Below are 20,185 nucleotides of genomic sequence, written 5' to 3' on the forward strand. Positions count from 1 at the left end.
GAAAGCCTGTCACAGCCTGACAGGGCACCTGTTCTGGGGGAGGGGACGGTGCACAGGCAAGGTCTCAGCCGCAAGGCCTGTGGAAAGGTGCTGGGGCCTTTAGGATGCAGCCACAAAGCAGTGGGGGATGGTTCTTCTTTCAGGTCATTTCCATGTTAAATAGTACCAGCTTCTGATGTTGAACCATGGGACAGGACCAAGGACTTCCCTTTCTGGAGCAGGTCCTGGTTACATCTCCACAGGGGCTGATTCCCAGGATGGCAGCTGAGGGCACTGGGCTGGAAGCCTGGGTATTTGCAAGGCTCTTGGGTTCAGGGTCCTGGACTGTCACATTTATGAAGAAAGGGAGGGGGTGTGTGTGTGTGTGTGTGTGTGTGTGTGTGTGTACACAGACAGATGGATGGATGATTGGATGGATAGATAATCAGTGTTCTGTTACTCCTGCATTCATGGGTCAATCTCAAGGGAAAAAGCTCTAAATTGTGCCATCACTTGGCAGAATGCCAAGGCCAGCCAAGGACGAGCTCCCTATGAAATCTACGGCACATTTTAGCTGCAACCACACCCCCCAATGTTGTCTAAAGCACTCCTCATTTTCTTTTACTTTTCTTCTAACAGCTGAAGGAAGGCCTTTGTGCCCCCACTGAATTGGCATCTGATTGGTAAGTGTTTACCTGAGCCCCCAAGATCGCCCTCTCCTCTGGAGACAGCCACGCTCCAGTATTGGGCAATGTTCCCATCTCACATTCCCACCCCCTCAGCCAAGTCCTGTGCTCACACATGCCACAGCTCAGCAATGGAGGTGCCCTGCTCCCTTACCATTTGCCATCCTGCAAGTCCCTGAAAGGAGGGAGCCCGCTATCTCTTCTACATAAAAAGGGAAGGCCAGGAAGCAATCTTTTTAGCTCTGAAGCTACTGCCCACCTCCGGATGCAGCCCCTTCCCATCTCCAGATGGTCTTCTAAACAGCCTTTAATAAATCTCACTTGGCGTGTAAGTCTGTGGGTGAGGTTTTTTTTCCCTTTTTCTTTCACTAGGGAGGATGTTGTTACCACAGAATTGCTCAGAAAGGCCTCTGCTGCCAAACTTAGGTGTTGAAAGCCTTCCCTTAGATGGCTGGAGTGGGCGGCCTTCATTCACAGGTAAAGAGTTGTCATTTGGAAGGAGATTCAGGGAGGTTCTGCTGTGTCCCAGAAGACCAAAGGAGACGCAGAGAGAAGATGCAGAGGAGAGAACTTCAGAAGGACAAAGCTCTCTGGCTGGCCGGCCAGCCGGCCTGCCTCTCCTCTTCTAGTCATCCTCCCCATCATTTCTTACATCACAATAAATTCCATTACATTCACTTGCCACCAGCGTCAATGACGAGGGGCATCTCATCTCACCGGACTGCTGGGAGAATCAAAGAGATGACAAGGGAAAGCAAGCCTACTAGATCAACCTGTGCTAATGGTGTCTTTCATCTCCTTGGGAATTTAGTAGCGGTGCAATTTCTGTGTCAAAGGGCAGGGCTGTTTGAGTCACTTCCCCAGCAAAAACCCCACTAGCCTTGCAAAGCCCAGCTGTTATTCTTTGAGGACCACACAGTGCCCAACACAGTACTATGCACACAGGAGGCAATTGACACCCACTTGCTTACTGCAATTAGCTTTTAATGACAATTACCATTTTTATATACGACACCAAGACTAAATGAGGATGACTGATCTTTTCAAATTCCGCTTTTACTGTGACTTATTTCTACAGATGAGGTGAAATCCTGACCATCAGTAGAAACCAAAATGGGGGTAAAAGCAACGGGAAAAGAAGTCGAAGTCTTTATAGGGTAATTTCAAATGAGCAAAATGGTTTAAAAAAAGGGGGGAGGGAGAGGGGAGGAAGAATGCAAGAGAATTAAATGCAGTTTTAGAGATAATATACTGGGGGACAGGGAATATCACACTGGAATCCACCCACCTTCTTCGTTCTCCCGTTTGGCTGGCTCTGTGTCTGTGATCCACCCTCATTTATTCACTTCAGATCTGAATAACAAGCAGATGCCCACCCTCCACATTTGCATGGTCTTCTCGTGCATCCCAATTATGTGAAACGGCAAGTCCCCCCTGCTTCTTCCTCCCTTCCCACACTAGTGCTTTCCTCTCCCTCGGAACAGAATCAGCCCACCCGAGGACCTCTGGTTTTTTTGGTGGACTCTCTCAATGCCCTTTGAAGACATTTAAAGTACTGAAGGGAGACTGGTGCCTTCTCCCTTTATTAAAATGTTAGTACTACATCATTCTTCCAACAGATCAAATCAATGCAGGTTTCTCCAGACTCTTGTGTTTGTCTTTCAAAGCTGCTGCTCACCTCTGATCTTTTCATCAGAGATGCTTCGAAGTCCTCAATTCCAGAGGTCACGCTGGCCGCTACAGACCTAGCGGGGCCGTCATCAGATTAAAATCTCCTTGGGAAATGTTTAACAAAATAAATACAAATGCAGTACAACCTAGAAAACGTGCATCTGTAGGTTTTGAAGTCAATATGTGGCCCTCAGGGATCCATTTCTATTTTGAATTGGACACTATTGCTCCATTCCATCAAAAGGTTTACTTCTTTATGACTATATGCTGCTCTGCCTCTGGAATACTGTATTCTACTATCTCTGATTTTTAGCAGACACTTCTAGGTCTCATATGAGCCCAGTGCCAGTTCCTTGGTACTTGAACTGGTTCTCTGACATTCCTAGGACTCTGACTGGGGACGAGCTGGGTGGACCTTTACTCTGTGCTCTGATTCTAAGAGATCTGGGCAATTTTCATTTACAATTTCTTGAAGTACAGTGTCCAAATCACTGTTTTTTAAAAACTACCATGGTTTTCAGAAAGTCTGATGATTCTTAAATTGTGTCCCCTTGATTTGTTTTCTACCTCAGTTGTTTGTGAGATTAGATATCTTACATTTTATTCTATTTTTTTCCTTCAATCTTCTGATTTTATTCTAATGTTTCTGGCTGTCTCACAGAAGCTCAGCCTCCCTGGATCTTGAAGGTTCAAAGTGTTGGGTCTTCAGGGCCTTCTCTGGTGTGTCAGGACAGCGTCAGGGACCTCAAAGCCCCTGGTCCTGTGCTACCCCAGGAGTTTCCAAGGTCCCCACACTGGAGTTTTCACAGAGGAGACCCCAGGAGACCCCAGATCTGGTTAGGATCCTGCAGGCTGCTGACTTGGGCAATTCTATGGTGGCAGATGTAACTGTAATCTCTCATTAGATTTCCTGATCATTAGAGAGTCTAGAGTAAAATTCAGTTTTGCCATAATAGGTATATGAAAGCTGAAGGTGGCCCACATACCATTCAGACAGATCCCTTACAATGGGATTCCTTTAAAGAAATATTGACTCACTGTAATGGAAGTGATTAATCTAGATCCAATTTTTAAAGACCCTTATCTGGGCAGGCTACGGGTCCTAGTGGAGAAAAGTGCTGGAGCTGGAGGCAGGAAGAAGCCTTGAGTTCAAATCCTGCACTTACAGCAGTTAACCTCAGTTCCCAGTAACTCTCCTCTTACTGCCACTCTGCCAGGTTTCACTCCAGAGAACATCTTGCCCCACCCAGGATAGGATGAGGGACTTAAGACCATTAACTCCCTCACTGCTTCTCCCCAAGCTTCCTTTATAAAGGGTTGGCATTAGAATGTTCCAGGCAGCTCCATTCTCCCCAGCAGTAGCTCAGGCTATCCTGCCCCTCCCCCAAGGGCCAAGTGTCCCCTGGCCTGGTGTGGTCGTCCCCCATCAGAGTGTAAGCTCCAGGAGGGCAGGGATCAGCTCACTTTTTCTTGTCTGAATTCTCTGTAGTTAGCACAGAACCTGGCACACAGCAAGGGCTTCATAAATGTTTAGCGATCTTCATTTTATATGGGCAGCTAGTTGGTGCAGTCTCAGCGGACAGAGCATTAGGCCTAGAGTCACAGTGACTTGAGTTCAAATTCAAAGTCAGACACTGTCTGTGACCTTGGGCAAGTTACTGTTTGCCTCAGTTTCCTCAATTGTAAAATGGAGCTAAGGATAGTACCCACCTGCCAGGGCTCTTAGGGGTTTAAATGAGAGAACATTATTATACCAGTAGTGCCCTCATCTATAAAGTGGGGATCATTCTAGCACGTACTTGTTGTGAGGACAAAAAGAGGTAGAATTTGTAAAGAGTCTTACAAAATTAAAAAGAGCTAGAAGAATGTCACTGTTATCATTCTTGGCAGTAAGTCGTAGCTTTACATGCGTCACTTCACCTTGGCCCAGAAGGCCTCTGCAGCCCTCCTCTGCTCTGAGCTAGGCCATTACTGGTCAGTGGGACACAAGCGTTCTGGTGAGGAATCTGCAGGCATGCACACCCTGCCACTCCCCCAGCCCACCTCTGAGCAGAAGGAGCTCAAAGCTCAGAAGGAACCCACTGCACTCATTCCTTCAAGGAAGAGTCTCGGTGTTTCCTCCCTCTGGCCTGGAACACTGTCTATTGTCTGGTCACAAACTCCAAGCAGGCATGCAAAAAACTGCCACGACTCAGTTGAGTATAAAACATTAAGGACTGAGACCTGCTCAAAGTCTTTGCTTCTTCCTTCTCTGTTCTCTGGCACAAATGTCAAACAGAGTTTGCAAAGCAAGGGAATAATCTTGGAATGTATCTAGAGTCATTTAGGAGAGACTACCCCAGTTACAAGCATCATTAAGACAAAATTCAAATGATAAATATGTTGGTTCTTGAACAAAAAACCATAATCCAGATTAATGAACAATTTTACCCAGAGAATTATTACTGAATACCTTGTTCACTCTCACCCAGTACTTTCACAATTCAAATTAATTACAATTCCTTATAGAACAACATGTGTGATTGTTGCTCAGTAAAAATAATGAATATCCTCAAAGTTGTTAACTTAAGAGTATAATTTTTCTGATTCCTCAGTTTGAAGATTCCACCCTACCACATCACTAAAGGAAACAAAGCAGTTTCTAGGGCACAGGAAAATTAACCTTCACTGTGGCTAACCCCAGGCAACACAATCAGCAGGCTGGAAGGGCCCTGAGGCTCCCTGGCCCAACCTATATGTCCAGCATCAAGCCCTTACAGGGCATCCCCTGAAAACAGCTGTCTAAACTTTGCTTCAAGAACCCCAGTGAAACACCTCCTTCTGGTCTGTCAGGAAGTGTTCTCGTGCCAGGTGCAAACAACGGCTTCCCACTTCAGCCCACAGTTCCTAGCGTTCCCCGGAGCCCAGTAGAACACATAGCAGACCTTCAACTATTTGGGGACAACTATCATGTGTCCCCCCCCATGCCAAGAACTTTCTTCTTGCTTCATGGATCATCTACAGTATTATCCCAAGCTTTCAGCATCTTGATCACATTTCCAAGTCTCCTGTTCTCTCTTCCAGGGAAGGCCCACGATCCTCATGACGTGGTTTCGCCAGGACAGAACGCAGTAGGTATGGCTGCGCCATCCTTTCTGTCAGGCTGCCTGAGATGACAGCAGCTGCCTGGGTGGCCATCTCACCACGACGACAACACCAAATGAAGGCGAAGACGCCACCAGCGACTGCTGTTCTTTCTTACGCGGCATTTTAAAGTCTAGAAATCACTGGAGCTTTGTGACCTGTGTACTACAGGCATGCCCATGCCCTTCCTGAAGCAGAGACAATCAGCCAGGTCCCAAACAGATGCCAAAGCTCCCTGCCCATGAGCTGTGGGTCTGGCCCTGTGGCCTGCAGAGATAAGGAGATCCAGTCTAAAACACGGGGCAGGGTTGAAAGGCATTGGGAGATGAGTCTGCTCTTGGGTACCTGCATGCTTCTACTCAGGTCCTGGTAGGACTTGCTGTTTAGGAAAGCCAGAGCGTGGGGGGCGCCCAAAGGAGGACCAAGATGGTCGTTTTCAGTGCGATCTGACTCTGTGCCCCTGTTTGGGGTTATCTTGGCAAGGATGCTGGAGCAGTTTGCCACGTCCTTCTGCTCATTTCACAGATGAGGAAGTGAAGTAAACAGGGTGAAGTGACTTGCCCAGGGCCTGAGGCCAGATCTGAACTCAGGAAGAGGAGTTTTCTCAACTCCAGGCATGGTGCTCTACCCACTGCACCACCCAGCTGCCCTAAAATGCTTTCACCCATTTTATTTCACTCAAGGTGTGCCGTCGTTTCTTAGCTGTGTCTGACATTGTACCCACTGTACCACCTGGCTTAGGCTATGTGAGAATCAGTTGGAGGAACCCGTAGAAGTAAAATACTAGGGGGATATGCTAGCTGTCTTCACATTTCTGAAGGGCTTCTATGTCAAAGACAGATTCAATTTGTTCTGTTAGAACAAGAGGGAACAATCCAAGACTAATGGTGGATGCTGCAAAGACACCGACGTGGGCTCGATGCGAAGAAAAGCTGATGTCGAGAGCTGTCCACGAGTAGATGAGGCCATTGGAGAGGAGAGGGGCTGTCCCCACCAGCAGAGTAGGGTGCCTGGGGCAGGCCCTTCCCAAGTCCCTGATTCTGGTCCTGCAACCCGGACTCCTCAAGAGTCAGAAAGCCTTTCGCTTTCTTATTCAAGCTGCTCACTTCCACTTTCCTTTTAGATGGTGTCCTCTGCCAAGAACACAGGTGCGCAGTAAGGGCTGAGCACACCTCCCCATCTCTACCATGTCAGCGTCCACCCTGGTTCTCTCTCTTCTTTCCTCTCCCATCCCTTAATACAGCTGCGGGCGGGGGGGGGGGGGAGAGAAGGGCTCTGGTTATGCTTAATGTTCCTCTCCAGACTCGCCTCCTGCAGTTTACCAATCACTCCACAAACAACAGTGCCAGGCACCATGCTGAGCACTAGGGACACAGGAAGAGGCAGAAATCAGCCCCTGCCCTCGAGGGGCTCACACCCCAAAGGTAGGAGACAACAAGCAAACAAGCATGTGCAGACAAGCACCATCCGGGATCAATAAGAAAGAAGAGACAGAGAGGGAAGGCCCCGCAAGCAGAAGCTGGGCCCTAACGGAAGCCAGAGCAGAGGAGGGAGGGCCCTGATCCAGGCACGATTAGCATCACTGGATCAAAGGGCAGAGGAACGCTTAAGAAGCTAGAAAGGGATGAGGGGGCCGCGTTGGGAAGGGCTCCGACTATCATGTAGAGAATTTGTATTTGCTCCTGGGGGTGCTAGGGAGTTTACTGAGCAGGGGAATGAGAGTCAGACCAGCTTTGTAGGAAGATCCCTTTGATGGCTGAATGGAGGCTGGACTGAGGGAGGCAGACCCTCCAGCAGGCTGCCGCCACAGGCCAGGCCTGAGGTGATGAGGGCCGGCACCAGAGGGGCCTTTACTTTCATCTCCTACGTCTTTCAAACACTCAAATTTCCTGCGCACAATCCAGCTGTCTACCCAAGTCCCCCTTTTCTTCCTCTGAGGAACTGTTTCTCTGTGTCATTAGAAGGTTATTCTTGGGAGCGTCCGCTCCATGCTGCGTTGACTTCCCTGGCTGACTGACCCAGGCCAGGCTGGGCCCATGTTCAGGGTGGTCACTTCTGCTCAGGGTGCCCTCCCACACCAGACAGGACCAAGCCAGGCTCAAAGAGCAGGTCGTCTGCTCCCTCTGGAAGATGAAGTCATCACTGAAGCAGGGAGTCTGTTACTTGTTCTCCTGACCAACAGCAAGCACCAGCAGAGACTGGACGAAGTGAAACCTTCCATCATCACCGCCTTCATACTTCTGGGCCAATGGCTGGTACATTACCACACTCACATTAACAGCCTTGATGAACCGTGACTGACACCAGGAACGCTCCACAAGGCAACCACAGGCATTACTGAAGGGAAGTAACTTTTGGTATTCAACCCAATGCACGAGCTCTGACCCAACCCACAGACTTCTCAAAAGAGTAACATGAAACACTCATTAATAATAAAATTACATTACTCAAAATATGATTACATGGATTGTTACCAAGTTTTAAGTACTAAACTGAAGGTTTATGTGCTTGGTTGGGAGGGGCTCAAGAGGCTCCCCTTTGTGGTATCATTCACATACTTCTAAAGTGCAGCTGAACCAGAGGTAGAGCCAAGACGGCAGAGTACAGGCAGCAGCCCAGGTGAACTCTCCCAACATCCCCCACCAAACAACTTTAAAATAACACCTCTTCTGGACATATTGCCCAATAAAAGGGCAGTGGATAAGGACCAGAGCACAGATCAGGAATCCCCTCCCAGATCACACCACCTTGGAAGCACCAAAAACGTGTAGACCCCAGAACTAGCTCTGAAAACAGCAACACTAAAAGCCTGAAACTTGGGGAAGTGCCTCCATACCAGGTGAGCAAAGCCCAACTTTAAGGTAAAGTTCAACGTCAAGACAGGCTGGAAAATGAGCAAACAACCAAAAATGAATCTGACCATAAAAGGCTACTGTGGTAGCAAAGAAGCCCAAGGCTTAAACTTAGACAACAACAATGAAAACAGCTACAAACAAAGCCTCAAAGAAAAATGCTAATTAGTTCCAAGCCCAACAAGAATTCCTGGAAGAGTTAAAGAAACAGATAAGAGTGATAGAAGAAAAACTGGAGGAAAAAAAAATGAGAGCAGTTCAAGAAAATTATGAAAAGAGAATTAACAGCTTGGTAAGAGGCACAAAAATATACTGAAGAAAATACCATTTTGAAAAAAGAGAACTGGTCTAATGGTAAAAGAGGGGCAAAAATTCATTGAAGAAAAGAACTCCTTAAAAATTAGAATTGGACAACTGGGAGCTCATGACTCCATGAGATGTCAAAAACCAATAAGACAAAAGTCAAAAGAATAAAAATATAAAGGAAAATGTCAAAAGTCTTATCAGAATAAAACAACTGACCTGGAAAACAAATCAAGGAGAGATTATTTAAGGATTTTAGGACTACTCGAAAGCCATGATTGAAGAAAGAGCCTAGATACCCTATTTTCAAGAAATTATCAAGGAATACTGACCCAATATCTTAGATCCATTGGATATAACAAAAATTAAAAGAATCTACCATCACTTCCTGAAAGAGATCCCAAAATGAAAACTCCCAGGAACACTACAGCCAAATTCCAGAATTCATGGGTGAAGGAGAAACTACTTCAAGCAAATAGAAAGAAACAATTCAAATATTGTGGAGCCACAGTCAGGATTACACAAGATTTTATAGCTGCCACATTAAAAGAGCAGAGGGCTTAGAACATACAATTCCAGAAGACAAAGGAGCTAGGATTACAACCAAGAATGATCGACCCAGTAAAACTGAGTATAATCCTTCGGGGGGGGAAAAATGGGACATTTAATGAAACAGAAGACTTTCAAGCATTCCTGATGAAAAGACCAGAGCTGAACAGAAAATTTTACATTCAAACCCAAGACTGAAAAAAAGCATAAAAAGGTAAACATGGAGAAATCAGAAGGATCTCAAAGTTAAACCGTTTACATTCCTATATGGGAAGATGATACATGTAACTTCTAAGAACTTTAACATTAATAACGCAGTTAGAAGTCAGAAGGCACAGATGGGAGCTGATTATGTTGAGATGATCTCTCCCCCCCCCAAAAAAAGGGGGGGGGTGATGAGAAAGAAGGATGCAGTGGTGAAGGAAGTAGAATGAGGGAAATTTTCTCACATAAAAGAGGCACATAAAGAAGAACTTTTATAATGGAGGGGAAATGGGAAAGGTGGCAGTGTTTGAACCTCACTCACAGGAACTAGTTCAGAAAGAGAAGACTATATATACACACTCAGGTATAGAAATCAATCTTAATAGCAAAACAGGAGGGGAAGGAACAAGCGATGGGGATGGGGGTGATAAAAGGGAAGGTGGATTAAGGAAGGCAGTGGTCAGAAGCAAAGAATTCTTTTGAGGAGGGACAGGATACAAAGAGAAGAAGAAACAGAAGAAAATGGGACAGAGAGAAATACACAGTTAGTAATCGTAACTGGGAATGTGAATGGGGTGAGCTCACACATAAACAGAAGCAAAACCAAGAATGGATTAGAAACAAGATTCCAACAACATGTTGTTTACGAGACACACTTCAAACAGAAAGACACATAGAGTTAAAATAAAGGACTAGAACAGAATCTATTATGCTTCAGCTGAAGCAAAAAAGGCAGAGGTAGTAATTGTGATCTCAGACAAAGCAAAAGCAAAAATAGACCTAATTAAAATAGATAATCAGGGAAACCACATTTTGCTAAAAGATACCACAATGAATATTAAAAATTTAATGGGCAAATTCCTCTGATAAAGGCCCCATTTCTCAAATATATAGAGAACAGAATCAAATTTATAAAAATAAAAGCCATTCCCCAGTTGATAAATGGTCAAAGGATATGAAGAAGAAATTAAAGCTATCTATAGTCATGAAAAAATGCTCTAAATCAGTACTGATTAAAGAAATGCAAATTAAAACAACTCTGAGGTACCACTTCATATCTATCAGAAATGATAAACACTGGAGGGAATAAGGGAAAATAGATACACTAAGAAACTGCTGGTGGAGTTGTGAACTGGTCCAACTATTCTAGAAAACAATTGGGAACTCTGCCCAAAGGGCTACAAACCATGCATACCTTTTGATCCAGCAATACCAATACTAGGTCTCAACCCCAAAGAGATCAAAGAAAGAAAAAGACCCATTTGTACAGAAATACTGAAAATGGCTCTTTTTGCTGAGGCAAAGACCTGGAAACTGAGGTGATGCTCATCAGTTGGGGAAGGGCTGACCAAGTTATAGAATATGATTATGATGGATTGTTACTGTGCTATTAAAAATGATGGAGTGGGTGGTTTCAGAAATAAATAAGGGAAGCTCTGCAGGAACTGAAGCAAAGAGAAGTGAGAAGACTCGGAGACCTTCGTGCAATGCTGTCGTGATGATCAGCCTCTAGAGCCTGGACGGCTGCGGTCCACACAGTGATCCGAAACAGCCCCGAAAGCCTGGGGATGAATCATGCCATCCACCTCCAGAGAGAGAGCCCAAGCCCTCCGAGTGCAAACGAAGCGGCGTGTTCGCACTTTATTTTTCTTGATTTTCTAACACGAACACGTGTTTTGCATGATTTCCCATGTACAGGCATGCCTCAGAGACGCTGCGGGTTCAGTGCCAGAGCACCGCAATAAAGCAGGTAACGCCAATTTTTTTGTTTTCCCAAGGCACATAAGTTATATTTATACACTATTGCAGTTTATCAAGTGTGCAACAGTAGTGCACCTACCTTAATTAAAAAATGCTTTGTTACTGAGAAAGGCTAACTATCACCTGAGCCTTCAGCAAGCTGAAACCTCTGTGCTGGTGGAGGTCTTGCCTTGATGTCGAGGCTGCTGACTGATCAGGGTGGGGGCTGCCAAAGGCTGGGGTGGCCATGGCACTTTCTTAAAACAAGAACAGTGAAGTCTGCCCCACCCTTTCACCTGAACACTTAAAAGCCACTGAGGAATTATTAACTAGCCTAATTTCAATATTTGGACGGCTAGGTGCTGCAGTAGACAGAACACCAGGCCTGGAGTCAGGAAGACTCCTTTTCCTGACTTCAAATCTGGCCTCAGACACTTACCAGCTGTGTGACCCTGGGCAAGTCACTTCACCCTGTTTGCCTCAACAGTAAAATGAACTGAAGAAGGAAATGGCAAACCATTCCAGTATCTTTGCCAAGTAAACCCCCACAAAGAGGTCACAAAGAGTAGGATACAACTGAAAAAGGACTAAGAGACAACATTTCAGTACTGTTGTGTCTCAGGGAAGAGATGTCCAAAGAGAGGGAGAGAGATAAGGAACAGGCTGGTTGGTTGAGCGGTCAGAACAAATATGAACAAACGTAACATTTATCTCTTAAAGTCGCTGTCTTATATGGGCTCCAAAACAGTTCTAACAGAAACATCGAAGATCACTGATCTCAGATAGTCCTAACTGATATAATAACAATGAAAAGTTTAGAATATTTCAAAACTTCCACGATGTCACAAAGACAGGATATGAGCACATGCCAGGCTGCGCTGCCACAAACCAAAGCCAAGCACGGCAACCCAAGACGCGCTGGCACAATTGGTATCGTTCTGCCTGTCTTCTCAGCGGGGGCGAGCCGAATTGAAACTCAGAATGTAAAAAGACTTCAAAATAAAGAAAGGACACATTTTTGAAGGCTTCATAAATGCAGCTAATCTAGTGTCCAGGAAGACAGTCACCCAGACAATCGAGCGCCACAAGCGCCTCCTCAGAGTTCCGTTTTTCTTCTGGCTATCAATATAACATGATAAATGGAGCGAATGAGCTCCACGTGATGAGTTCAGGTACAAGACTAGGGTTGTGGTAAAGACCAATTTTCTGGAGAACTGTCTACTCTGTTCCAAGGTAAAGTAAATAGAACAGAAAAAAAGGACTAATCCAAGTCAGAGTAAGGAAGTGGTGAAAATACCAACAAAACCTTGAAAGCTGCCGGACTAATCAAAAGCCCTATTTCTCTACATGGTAAATACAGCACTCGGCAAACGACTCTGATAAAACACATGGAGTGATCACAAAGCTTTACAATAGCAGCAAAAGCACCTCTCACACTGACAATCTCTTCTATTTGGGCAGAACTCTACTGAATTTGCTACAGAAATTTTTCTTTTCTTTAAGGTTTTTTGGGGGAGTCAAAACCAAAACAAGCACATAAAAAGCCAATCTGGTATGAGCTGTGACTGGAATGGGGTGAACCCCCTGGACTCAGACACTTTCCAGCTGTGAGACCCTGGGCAGGTCACCACTTTCAGCCTCAGTTTCCTGCTATGTGAAATGGGGCTAATACCTGTAGCCCCACCTTACTGGAATATTGGGAGGATCACACTAACCACAGGTATGTAAAGGAACCCCAGCATCTTAATGTGGGGTCTGTGTTAGTATCTGCTACTATTGTCCCTCACATCCCCTGGGGCACAGAACGACCCTACCAACTGAACACTTATTAAATGCCTCACCTATGCCCAGACACAAAATAAGAATAAAAGATGGGGCTCCGCCCTCAAGGTGTTCTCCTAGGGCCCTGTGGGGGGCAGGGGGACATCACATGAAGTCCAATCTTCTGGAGTCACGGACAGATGAATCTGCAAGCTCCCCTGGTTAGATAACAAACCCCCTGAGGAATGGAATTGTCCCCCCACCCCAAGTTTTCTATAGTTGCTTGAAGACGCTCTCTGCAATGGGGAGATCGCTTCCCTCCAGAGGCAGCACGTGGCTCAGATCTAGTGCCTCCTGTGTGTACAGCACCATGCCAGGTAATGGGGGTAGAGCCTTTGCCCCCCAGGAATTCCTAGGCTAATCCTTGGAAAATGAATCTCCTACCCTCTCACTCCATCCATCGATTCTCATTTGTTCCTGGGAAAAGCGAATCATACCCCTCCCCTGGGAGCTCCCCACATACTGAGAATTGGAAACCAGCCATTAGGTCTTCCTGTCTTCCTTCCTTCCTCCTGTCAACAACACTCTCTCTCTCCTTCCTCATCTGGGCATCAGGGTCACCAGCGCTGGCGGGCCTGAATCGTCCAAGAACATCTCAGAGCCACGTGGGTGTCTGCGCCACAAGCCCTGATCTGGGAGTCAAAAGACTTGGCTCTGGTTTGGACTCTGACGAGGTTCATCAATCACATTACCCTGTGCAGAACGCTGAACTGTCCATTTCTCTATCTGTAAAATGGGGCTATGTGTAACAACTGATGTCGCAAGTTTGTCAGGAAGAAAGCACTTTTTAACTATAACCATGTATATGTGAATTATTATGAAGGAGGGACACAGAGCCAGGTAAGTCCTCTGGGCCACAGGAGAGACCAGTCCTGGGGGATCAGAGGAGAGTGGTCGGGTGACCTGGTGGAAGATGGAGGCCAGAGCTCACACCCAGCTCAGTCACTAGCTTCCTTCTAGAACTCCTTCCAAAGAACACTTCAGATCAACCACTCAAAAACACTTCTTAAGCATCTACCATGTGCCAGTCCTGGCCTTCACTGAGCCTGGTTCTTTCCAGGAGAGGAGGAGAAGACGAGGGGCTTCACCACTCCCGGGGGCCTTAACTTCCCCTTGCAAGTGTGGACAAATAAAGATTGTACAAAAACGGAAAAGAAGGGAGCGGGGGAGAGGAGGAGAAGATGAGGGGCTTCACCACTCCCGGGGGCCTTAACTTCCCCTTGCAAGTGTGGACAAATAAAGATTGTACAAAAACGGAAAAGAAGGGAGCGGGGGAAGGGGAACAGCAAATCGCTGTTAGAATTTCTGAAGATGCCTCCAGAACATGCCTGCATATAAGCTTCTGAGAGCTCACGACCTAAACCTGGACCTAATGAAAAATGAGCAAGACAGTGCATCAAGGTACCTGCTCCACGAGAAACTGTCACTGACACGCTCACAAGAGGACAGGTGCTGGGCCTGCGATTTCCTAAGACCAGGGAAGTCCCACACCAGGAAATTCCCTCTACCAATACAGTTCAGCACCTTCTCTGAAGACAGCTGCCTACAGTAGTAGTTAAATAAAATGAATGCTAAAATATAGTTAAGTACTTAGGGGGCACAATGGTTAGGGCATTGGGCCTGGAATCAGGAAGACTCATCTTTCTCAGCTCAAATCAGCCCTCAGACACTTATTAGCTGTGTGACCCTGGGCAAGTCACTTTGCTCTGTTTGCCTCAGTTTCCTCATCTACAAAATGAGCTGGAGGAGGAGATGGCAAACCCCTCCAGGACCAACCCCAAGGGGGTTACAAGAAAGTACACAATTGAAATGAATATTCAATCACCTGACTAAGAAGTCTCAACTCTACCCCAAGGGCAGCCCCTCTACAGATTTCCCAGTGAAGAAAAATAAGCCCCACACAGAGAAGAAACCACTATCTCCCCCCAAACAGCAAGAAGCCAAGCTCTCATCTTCCATAAGGAAGCATCAGCGCCTCTGCCACGTCCTGGCAGAGCAAAGGACCTTCTCCATGCTCCTGACAACTAAGCCTACAGACTGCACTGAGGCGCTGCTTTCCTGGAGAAGGTCTAGTCCCTAGCCTCAAGCAGTTCAAACACGTTCAAAATATGTCAACAATTTAATCAGATTATTAGTCATAATGAGGCACATAAACAGTATCCTGAAGCTCTAAATTCAAAAAACACAGCCTGGAGAATCCTGGATGGATTTACTAGATTTATCACGCAGTCTGATGACAGGCTTGCTTTCCCCAGTGATGGTTTGTATTAAATGCTTCTGAAAATTAAATTGCAAAATTCAAGTTAAAAAAAAAGATAAGAATCAGAATGGAAATCTTTCAAAGAATCAGAATCTCTCCCATGTCTACACAAAATTAGTAAAGTTAGGTTATGTTATCATGAAACGCCAAACCTTCATTAGTTGAAAATTACCAAGAAGTTTTTTTTAAAGGCAACTGAGCATTAAATGAACTTGAAAACATTTCTAGCTCCCTGAACTGGACCAGCAATGTCAACCCCCAAGATCTCTGCCAAGAGGAGTTGACTTCCTATCTTCTCCCACCCCTTTCCCAAGTTTTCTATGTACTAAGATCACCACTTGGGAATTCAGGCAGTTTGGTTCCAGAGGGAATTACTGAAAATATGCTACAAATGTGCAAGCACTCTGGGCCAGTGGTACTCATTACAACTTTCATACAAATTGGGTCTAAAGATGGGGCTCTCCTACAGTTGAATGCCTTCCTAGCTCTTCCCATGGAAGCTCACTAAATGCAGGTAAGTAAACGGGAGAAAAGATTCAAAATTCCTCAAGTCATGAGATAAAATTAACCCCCCCCCACTCTCAGCTTTTTAAAGAGATGCAAAACTGGGAATATCATTTCCCCAAAGCCAGTCAATCTTGAAGTCCAATTCCAATGTCGAGGTTACCAGGCCCAAGCAGGACAAGTGTGACTCACCTTCAAGGGCCCTTTCCAGCTCAGTTTCACCTTCTGGCATCTATATTTGGGTAAATGAATGGTCAGTCCCTTCTCTTCCTAATGATTACTTAAGTACTGTGAATACTAATCTGAAATGGAGACGTTTCCTTAACCAAACTTAGATTGACATGGGGAAATTTCCCAATTATTCTTATCAGATCCTCATTTCGAGAAGCACTTTAAAAGAGAAGACATACTCTTTACATGGAATTAAAGCCTCTAGAAAAATATCTTCTCACCCCTAAAAGTGAATCACATAAGCCCAGAAACTGAGTCCCCTCAAAAGCCACATGGCCCTACCTGGCACCAGAACCCATGTGTACTTTAATGACCTTGAAAGACCACATTATGTAACAAGGGCTTTTCATCATTCCTCTACAAAGAACATGTTCTCCATCAGCCTGAAACTGTGAAGTTGACCAAGGGGGTTTGGGAGCTGGTGCCAACCTTCCTCCAGTCATGGCAGGCAGCCCTTTGTCTAAACAAATGTCATTTTACCGGCAAGTTTTTGTGAGAACGAAATCAGTGACAAAAACTGAACCAATGTTCAATTTGAATTGGAAACCACGCATCTCCCTCAAGCCAGGCGGCTACTGTGACAGGGGCACACCTTCCTGGGGACAATGAGCAGGAAACAGGAGTGGCAAAAAGGATGGAGCAAATTCTTATCTTTGGCTGCACAGTCGGCACCCCACAGGACTCAATGAGAATTCAGGTGTAGGAGCCAAAGTTTAAGAAAAGGGAGGGAAGAGAGAGAGAGGAAAAAAAAGGCAGTGTGCCAGGGGACATGGCTCCAGATATGGAGTCCACTCCTAGGTTAGGGTCACTGAAAGGGGAGGGGCGGGTTTCAAAATCATCCAGGCATTTATTTCATAGGCCATGGCCCTGGAAGCTAGAAGTGCTTTCTATGAACTCCCTCCCCCTTCTCTGCTTTCAAATGGAGTCAAGTCCACGCTACAATACAGATGATGGCGGCACCCAAAGGAATTCCCACTACCCCTTCACCAAGTATCTCTGTTGAGCACCGCTGACACAGGAGAACAAAAGAAAGAAGAATCTTTGTCTTTTCCACTGAGTGTGCTGACAATACCAGGCCCTATCATGACCTGTTGTCATCCATCTGCCTGTTACCCAACACTTTTAAAAAATGACTACTGTGATCTTTACTAAATACAATTTTTTTTTGCCCAGACCCTATGCTCTCCCCTCCTTTATTCCCAATCTAGACCCTTTGGTGACCCCCTTCAACTCTCCACTGTTTTCTATTTCAGATCTCTTAATCCCTCGCGCCTTGCCAACTTTGAATGACTCAGAACTTCTGCACGTATGGACAGAGTTGATGAAAGTCTAGACACCGAGCTGACTTGGTCTACTACAATGCAGGCTGTCAAATCTTAACTGGGCCTTCTCTGCAGCAAGGGAAGGGAAGCCACATTTATGTAGCACCTCCTGTGTGCTGGGAGCTGTACTGAGCAACAATCTCTCCTGGGCCCCAGGCAATCCTACTCAGCCCGTGTCTCTTCCTGCAGCTCACTCCCATCAAGCTGACCATGGCATCCCTCTTCCATCCTCCCAGAGGAGGACTGACTTTGCCGCATACTTCACAGAAAAGATGTGAGGCCATTCCAGGAGAGTTCTTCCTTTCTCCAGTCCATCCTCTGGACAACAGCCTCCATTTACCTCCTCCTCTCCCTCTGCCTTGCCAAGGCAAAGCCGCATTCCTACAATCTCGATCCTGTGCCCTCCCATTTTCTCCAGCAGACTGCCCCTGTCTCCCCCATTCTGCCCACCTACAGTCTCCTTCCTTGCTCCCTACAAACAGCAACCCCCATTTAATCCTATGCTCCCTGCTTCCTATCATGCTGGTCTTGTCTTCTTGGCTAACCTCCTCCTGGAAGCAGCCCGCGCCCTCACTGGCTCCACTTCTCTCCCTTGATTCCGAACCCTGCTCGAGATGGCTTCCAATGCCTCTCACCAAAATGACCAAACTGAATAGCCTTTCCTCAGTCTTCATCCATGTTGACCTCTGCAACATCTGACCCTGGATCAGCCTCCAGCCGTTGGACGGGGCCCACTAACTATGGTGACATCAGGCTGGGTCTATCCAGGAGCCCCGTTTCTCTCCTCTCTGTTCCAAATGTCCCTCAACAGATCCCACAGGTGAATTCCGGCCATCAGACCAGACTGCGGCCCCACCCACCTCAAACTCCAGCCTCGGCCCAGCACCCCGGGCACCCCGCCCCCGCCCCCTGCCCCAGGCCTTTCAGGATTCAGCCTAAAACGCTCCCTTCCCACAGAGGCTTTGAGGGAGGAATGGTCCTCTGGTACCAATGGGCGTTTGCCCGCATGCTCTCCCCCTCCAGAATGGGAGCTCCCCAAGGGCAAGGATCCCCACCGTTGGGCAAACAGCAAACACTTAGAAATGCTTGTTGAGTGACTCCATTTAACAGAAAAATTTACAATCACTGTTGCAAGAGTAAAGAACGCAGGGCGACCCCCGCTCCCTCCCGGCCTCTCCAGAACAGCCGGGCAGGGGCCACGGACAGGCGCTCCCGGAGGGCCGGCCCCTCTCTCCACCAGGCGCCAGCCTGCCTGCTCCGGAGCACTCGGGCAGTCTGCAGCCCTTCTGACAAGCCCACCTACCACGGACAGCAGGGTCAGGAGCCTCCGGCGAGGGGTCCAGCTCTGCGGGGTCAGTCCCCGGCTACCTGGCCCTGGTGGTCGCACAGCGGAAGCCCCCGGCCCAGCCTGGGTCCGGGTCCCTGGGAGGGCCGCACAACTGGACAAGTGCCGGGGCTCCCGAACTGGCCCGTCAGAGGCCAAGGCCCGCCGGGAGGAGCCCCCGCCCCCAGGCCCACCTCCCCCGCACAGCGCGCAGAGTCCGGACCGGGGCGGGGGACCCCTGCCCCAAGAAAGAATGGAGGCCCCGTGCCGGGCGTGACCGGACCTCCGAGGTCCAAGCGGTCAGTCCTGGCGTGGGGGGGAGCGGTCAGCGCGGCCGGCCCGGGGGGGGGGGAACCTCACCTTCGGCCACGTCCTCGTCGATGGCGCCCTTCACCTGCGAGAAGCACCACTGCAGGTCGCTGCCGCCCATCGGGGCCGGGCCGCCGCCCACGCCGCCGCCGCCGCCGGCTCCTGCAACAAGCACACCGGGGTCAGCGCGGCCGGCCGGGGGGGGGCGGGGTCACGAGGGGTCACGGGGGAGGGGAGTGCCGAGGAGGGGGCGGGGACGGGTAGCGTAGTCACGCGGGGTCAGAGTCGGGGGCGCGGGAGGGGGGGAGCTAGAGGCCCGGGAGCGGGGGTGGGGGGACCGGGCCGGGGGAGGGACGGCGCCTCACCTGCCATGGCTGCCAGGCCGGGCCCGGGTTGCGCGGCGGGTCGTGGCCGGGGCCAGGGCCGGGGCCGGGCTGGGCCGAGGTGGGCGGCGGCGGCGGGGCCCTGGCTGGGCTCCTGCAGCTCCGCCCGCGCCTCTGCCGCCGCCGCGGACCGAGCGCCGCCTCCCCCCGCAAAATGGCGCCCCGAGCCGGCGCCCGGATCGATGGCGTCACCGCCCTCCGCCCTCCGCCCCGCCCCCGAGCTGCCCCGCCCCCCGAGCCCTCCTCCTGAGGCTCCGCTCCATATGCGGACGAGGCCACGCCCCGACGCCGGCTCCGATGCTTCTCTCTATACGCTGTCCCGAGGCCCCGCCCCCGAACTCTCCTCCCGAGGCTCCTCTCCTTACGGCGCCATGGCCACGCCCCCTCCAGGCACCGCCCCCGACACCTGCTCGCGAGGCTCCGCTCCGCTACACCTCCGCCTCCGAGGCCCCGCCCCGCTCTCCTCCCCAAGCCCCAGCAGCCATCGGGGCCACGCGCTTCCCGCACCCCCGTGACTGCCTCCTGTCCAGATCCCTCCCCCCAGTCCCGGTCCCCTTCCCGCCCTAGGCCCCTCCTGCCCTGGGTGAAGGGGGAGGTGCCTCGGCGAAGGGAGGGGCGGGGAGGGCGAGGGGGGAGGAGGGAAGGAAGACAAGGAGGGGGCGTATGGGAGGAGGGAGGGAGGAGAACCAGGAGGAGAGGGAGGGAGGGGGTAGAGGACAAGGAAGTGGAGGAGGTGGGGGGGGGGAGAAGGGGAGGAGAGGTTAATGCAGCTGCTGCACTCTGAAGGCAAAGAGATGGAAAGGATCTTGCAGGTCTTCAAATCCATTTCATAGATGGGGAAACTGAGGCTGGGGGGGGAAGATACGGGCTGTGGTAGGATTTTCGTCCCGGGGGGGGCGGGGCCCCTGCTCCCTTCCTCCCCCT

General features: G+C 48.8%; 1 protein-coding gene across 1 annotated transcript in view; it reads right to left on the reverse strand.

Annotated features, from left to right (window-relative positions):
• The window catches only part of PPP2R2D (protein phosphatase 2 regulatory subunit Bdelta), a 44,368-nt gene extending 24,928 nt beyond the window's left edge, over positions 1-19,440 (reverse strand). The window contains exons 1-2 of the mRNA XM_020973092.2: positions 19,244-19,440; positions 18,930-19,040 (exon numbers count right to left, since the gene is read on the reverse strand). Of these exons, the coding sequence (XP_020828751.1) occupies positions 18,930-19,040; positions 19,244-19,250 (118 nt within the window). The 5' untranslated portion in view covers positions 19,251-19,440. The remainder of the gene's footprint in view (positions 1-18,929; positions 19,041-19,243) is intronic.
• Positions 19,441-20,185: the final 745 nt, after the last annotated feature.

The sequence above is a fragment of the Phascolarctos cinereus genome, unplaced genomic scaffold (assembly GCF_003287225.1).
Source record: "Phascolarctos cinereus isolate Bilbo 61053 unplaced genomic scaffold, phaCin_HiC Scaffold_3;HRSCAF=262, whole genome shotgun sequence".
Taxonomy (NCBI): Eukaryota; Metazoa; Chordata; class Mammalia; order Diprotodontia; family Phascolarctidae; genus Phascolarctos; species Phascolarctos cinereus.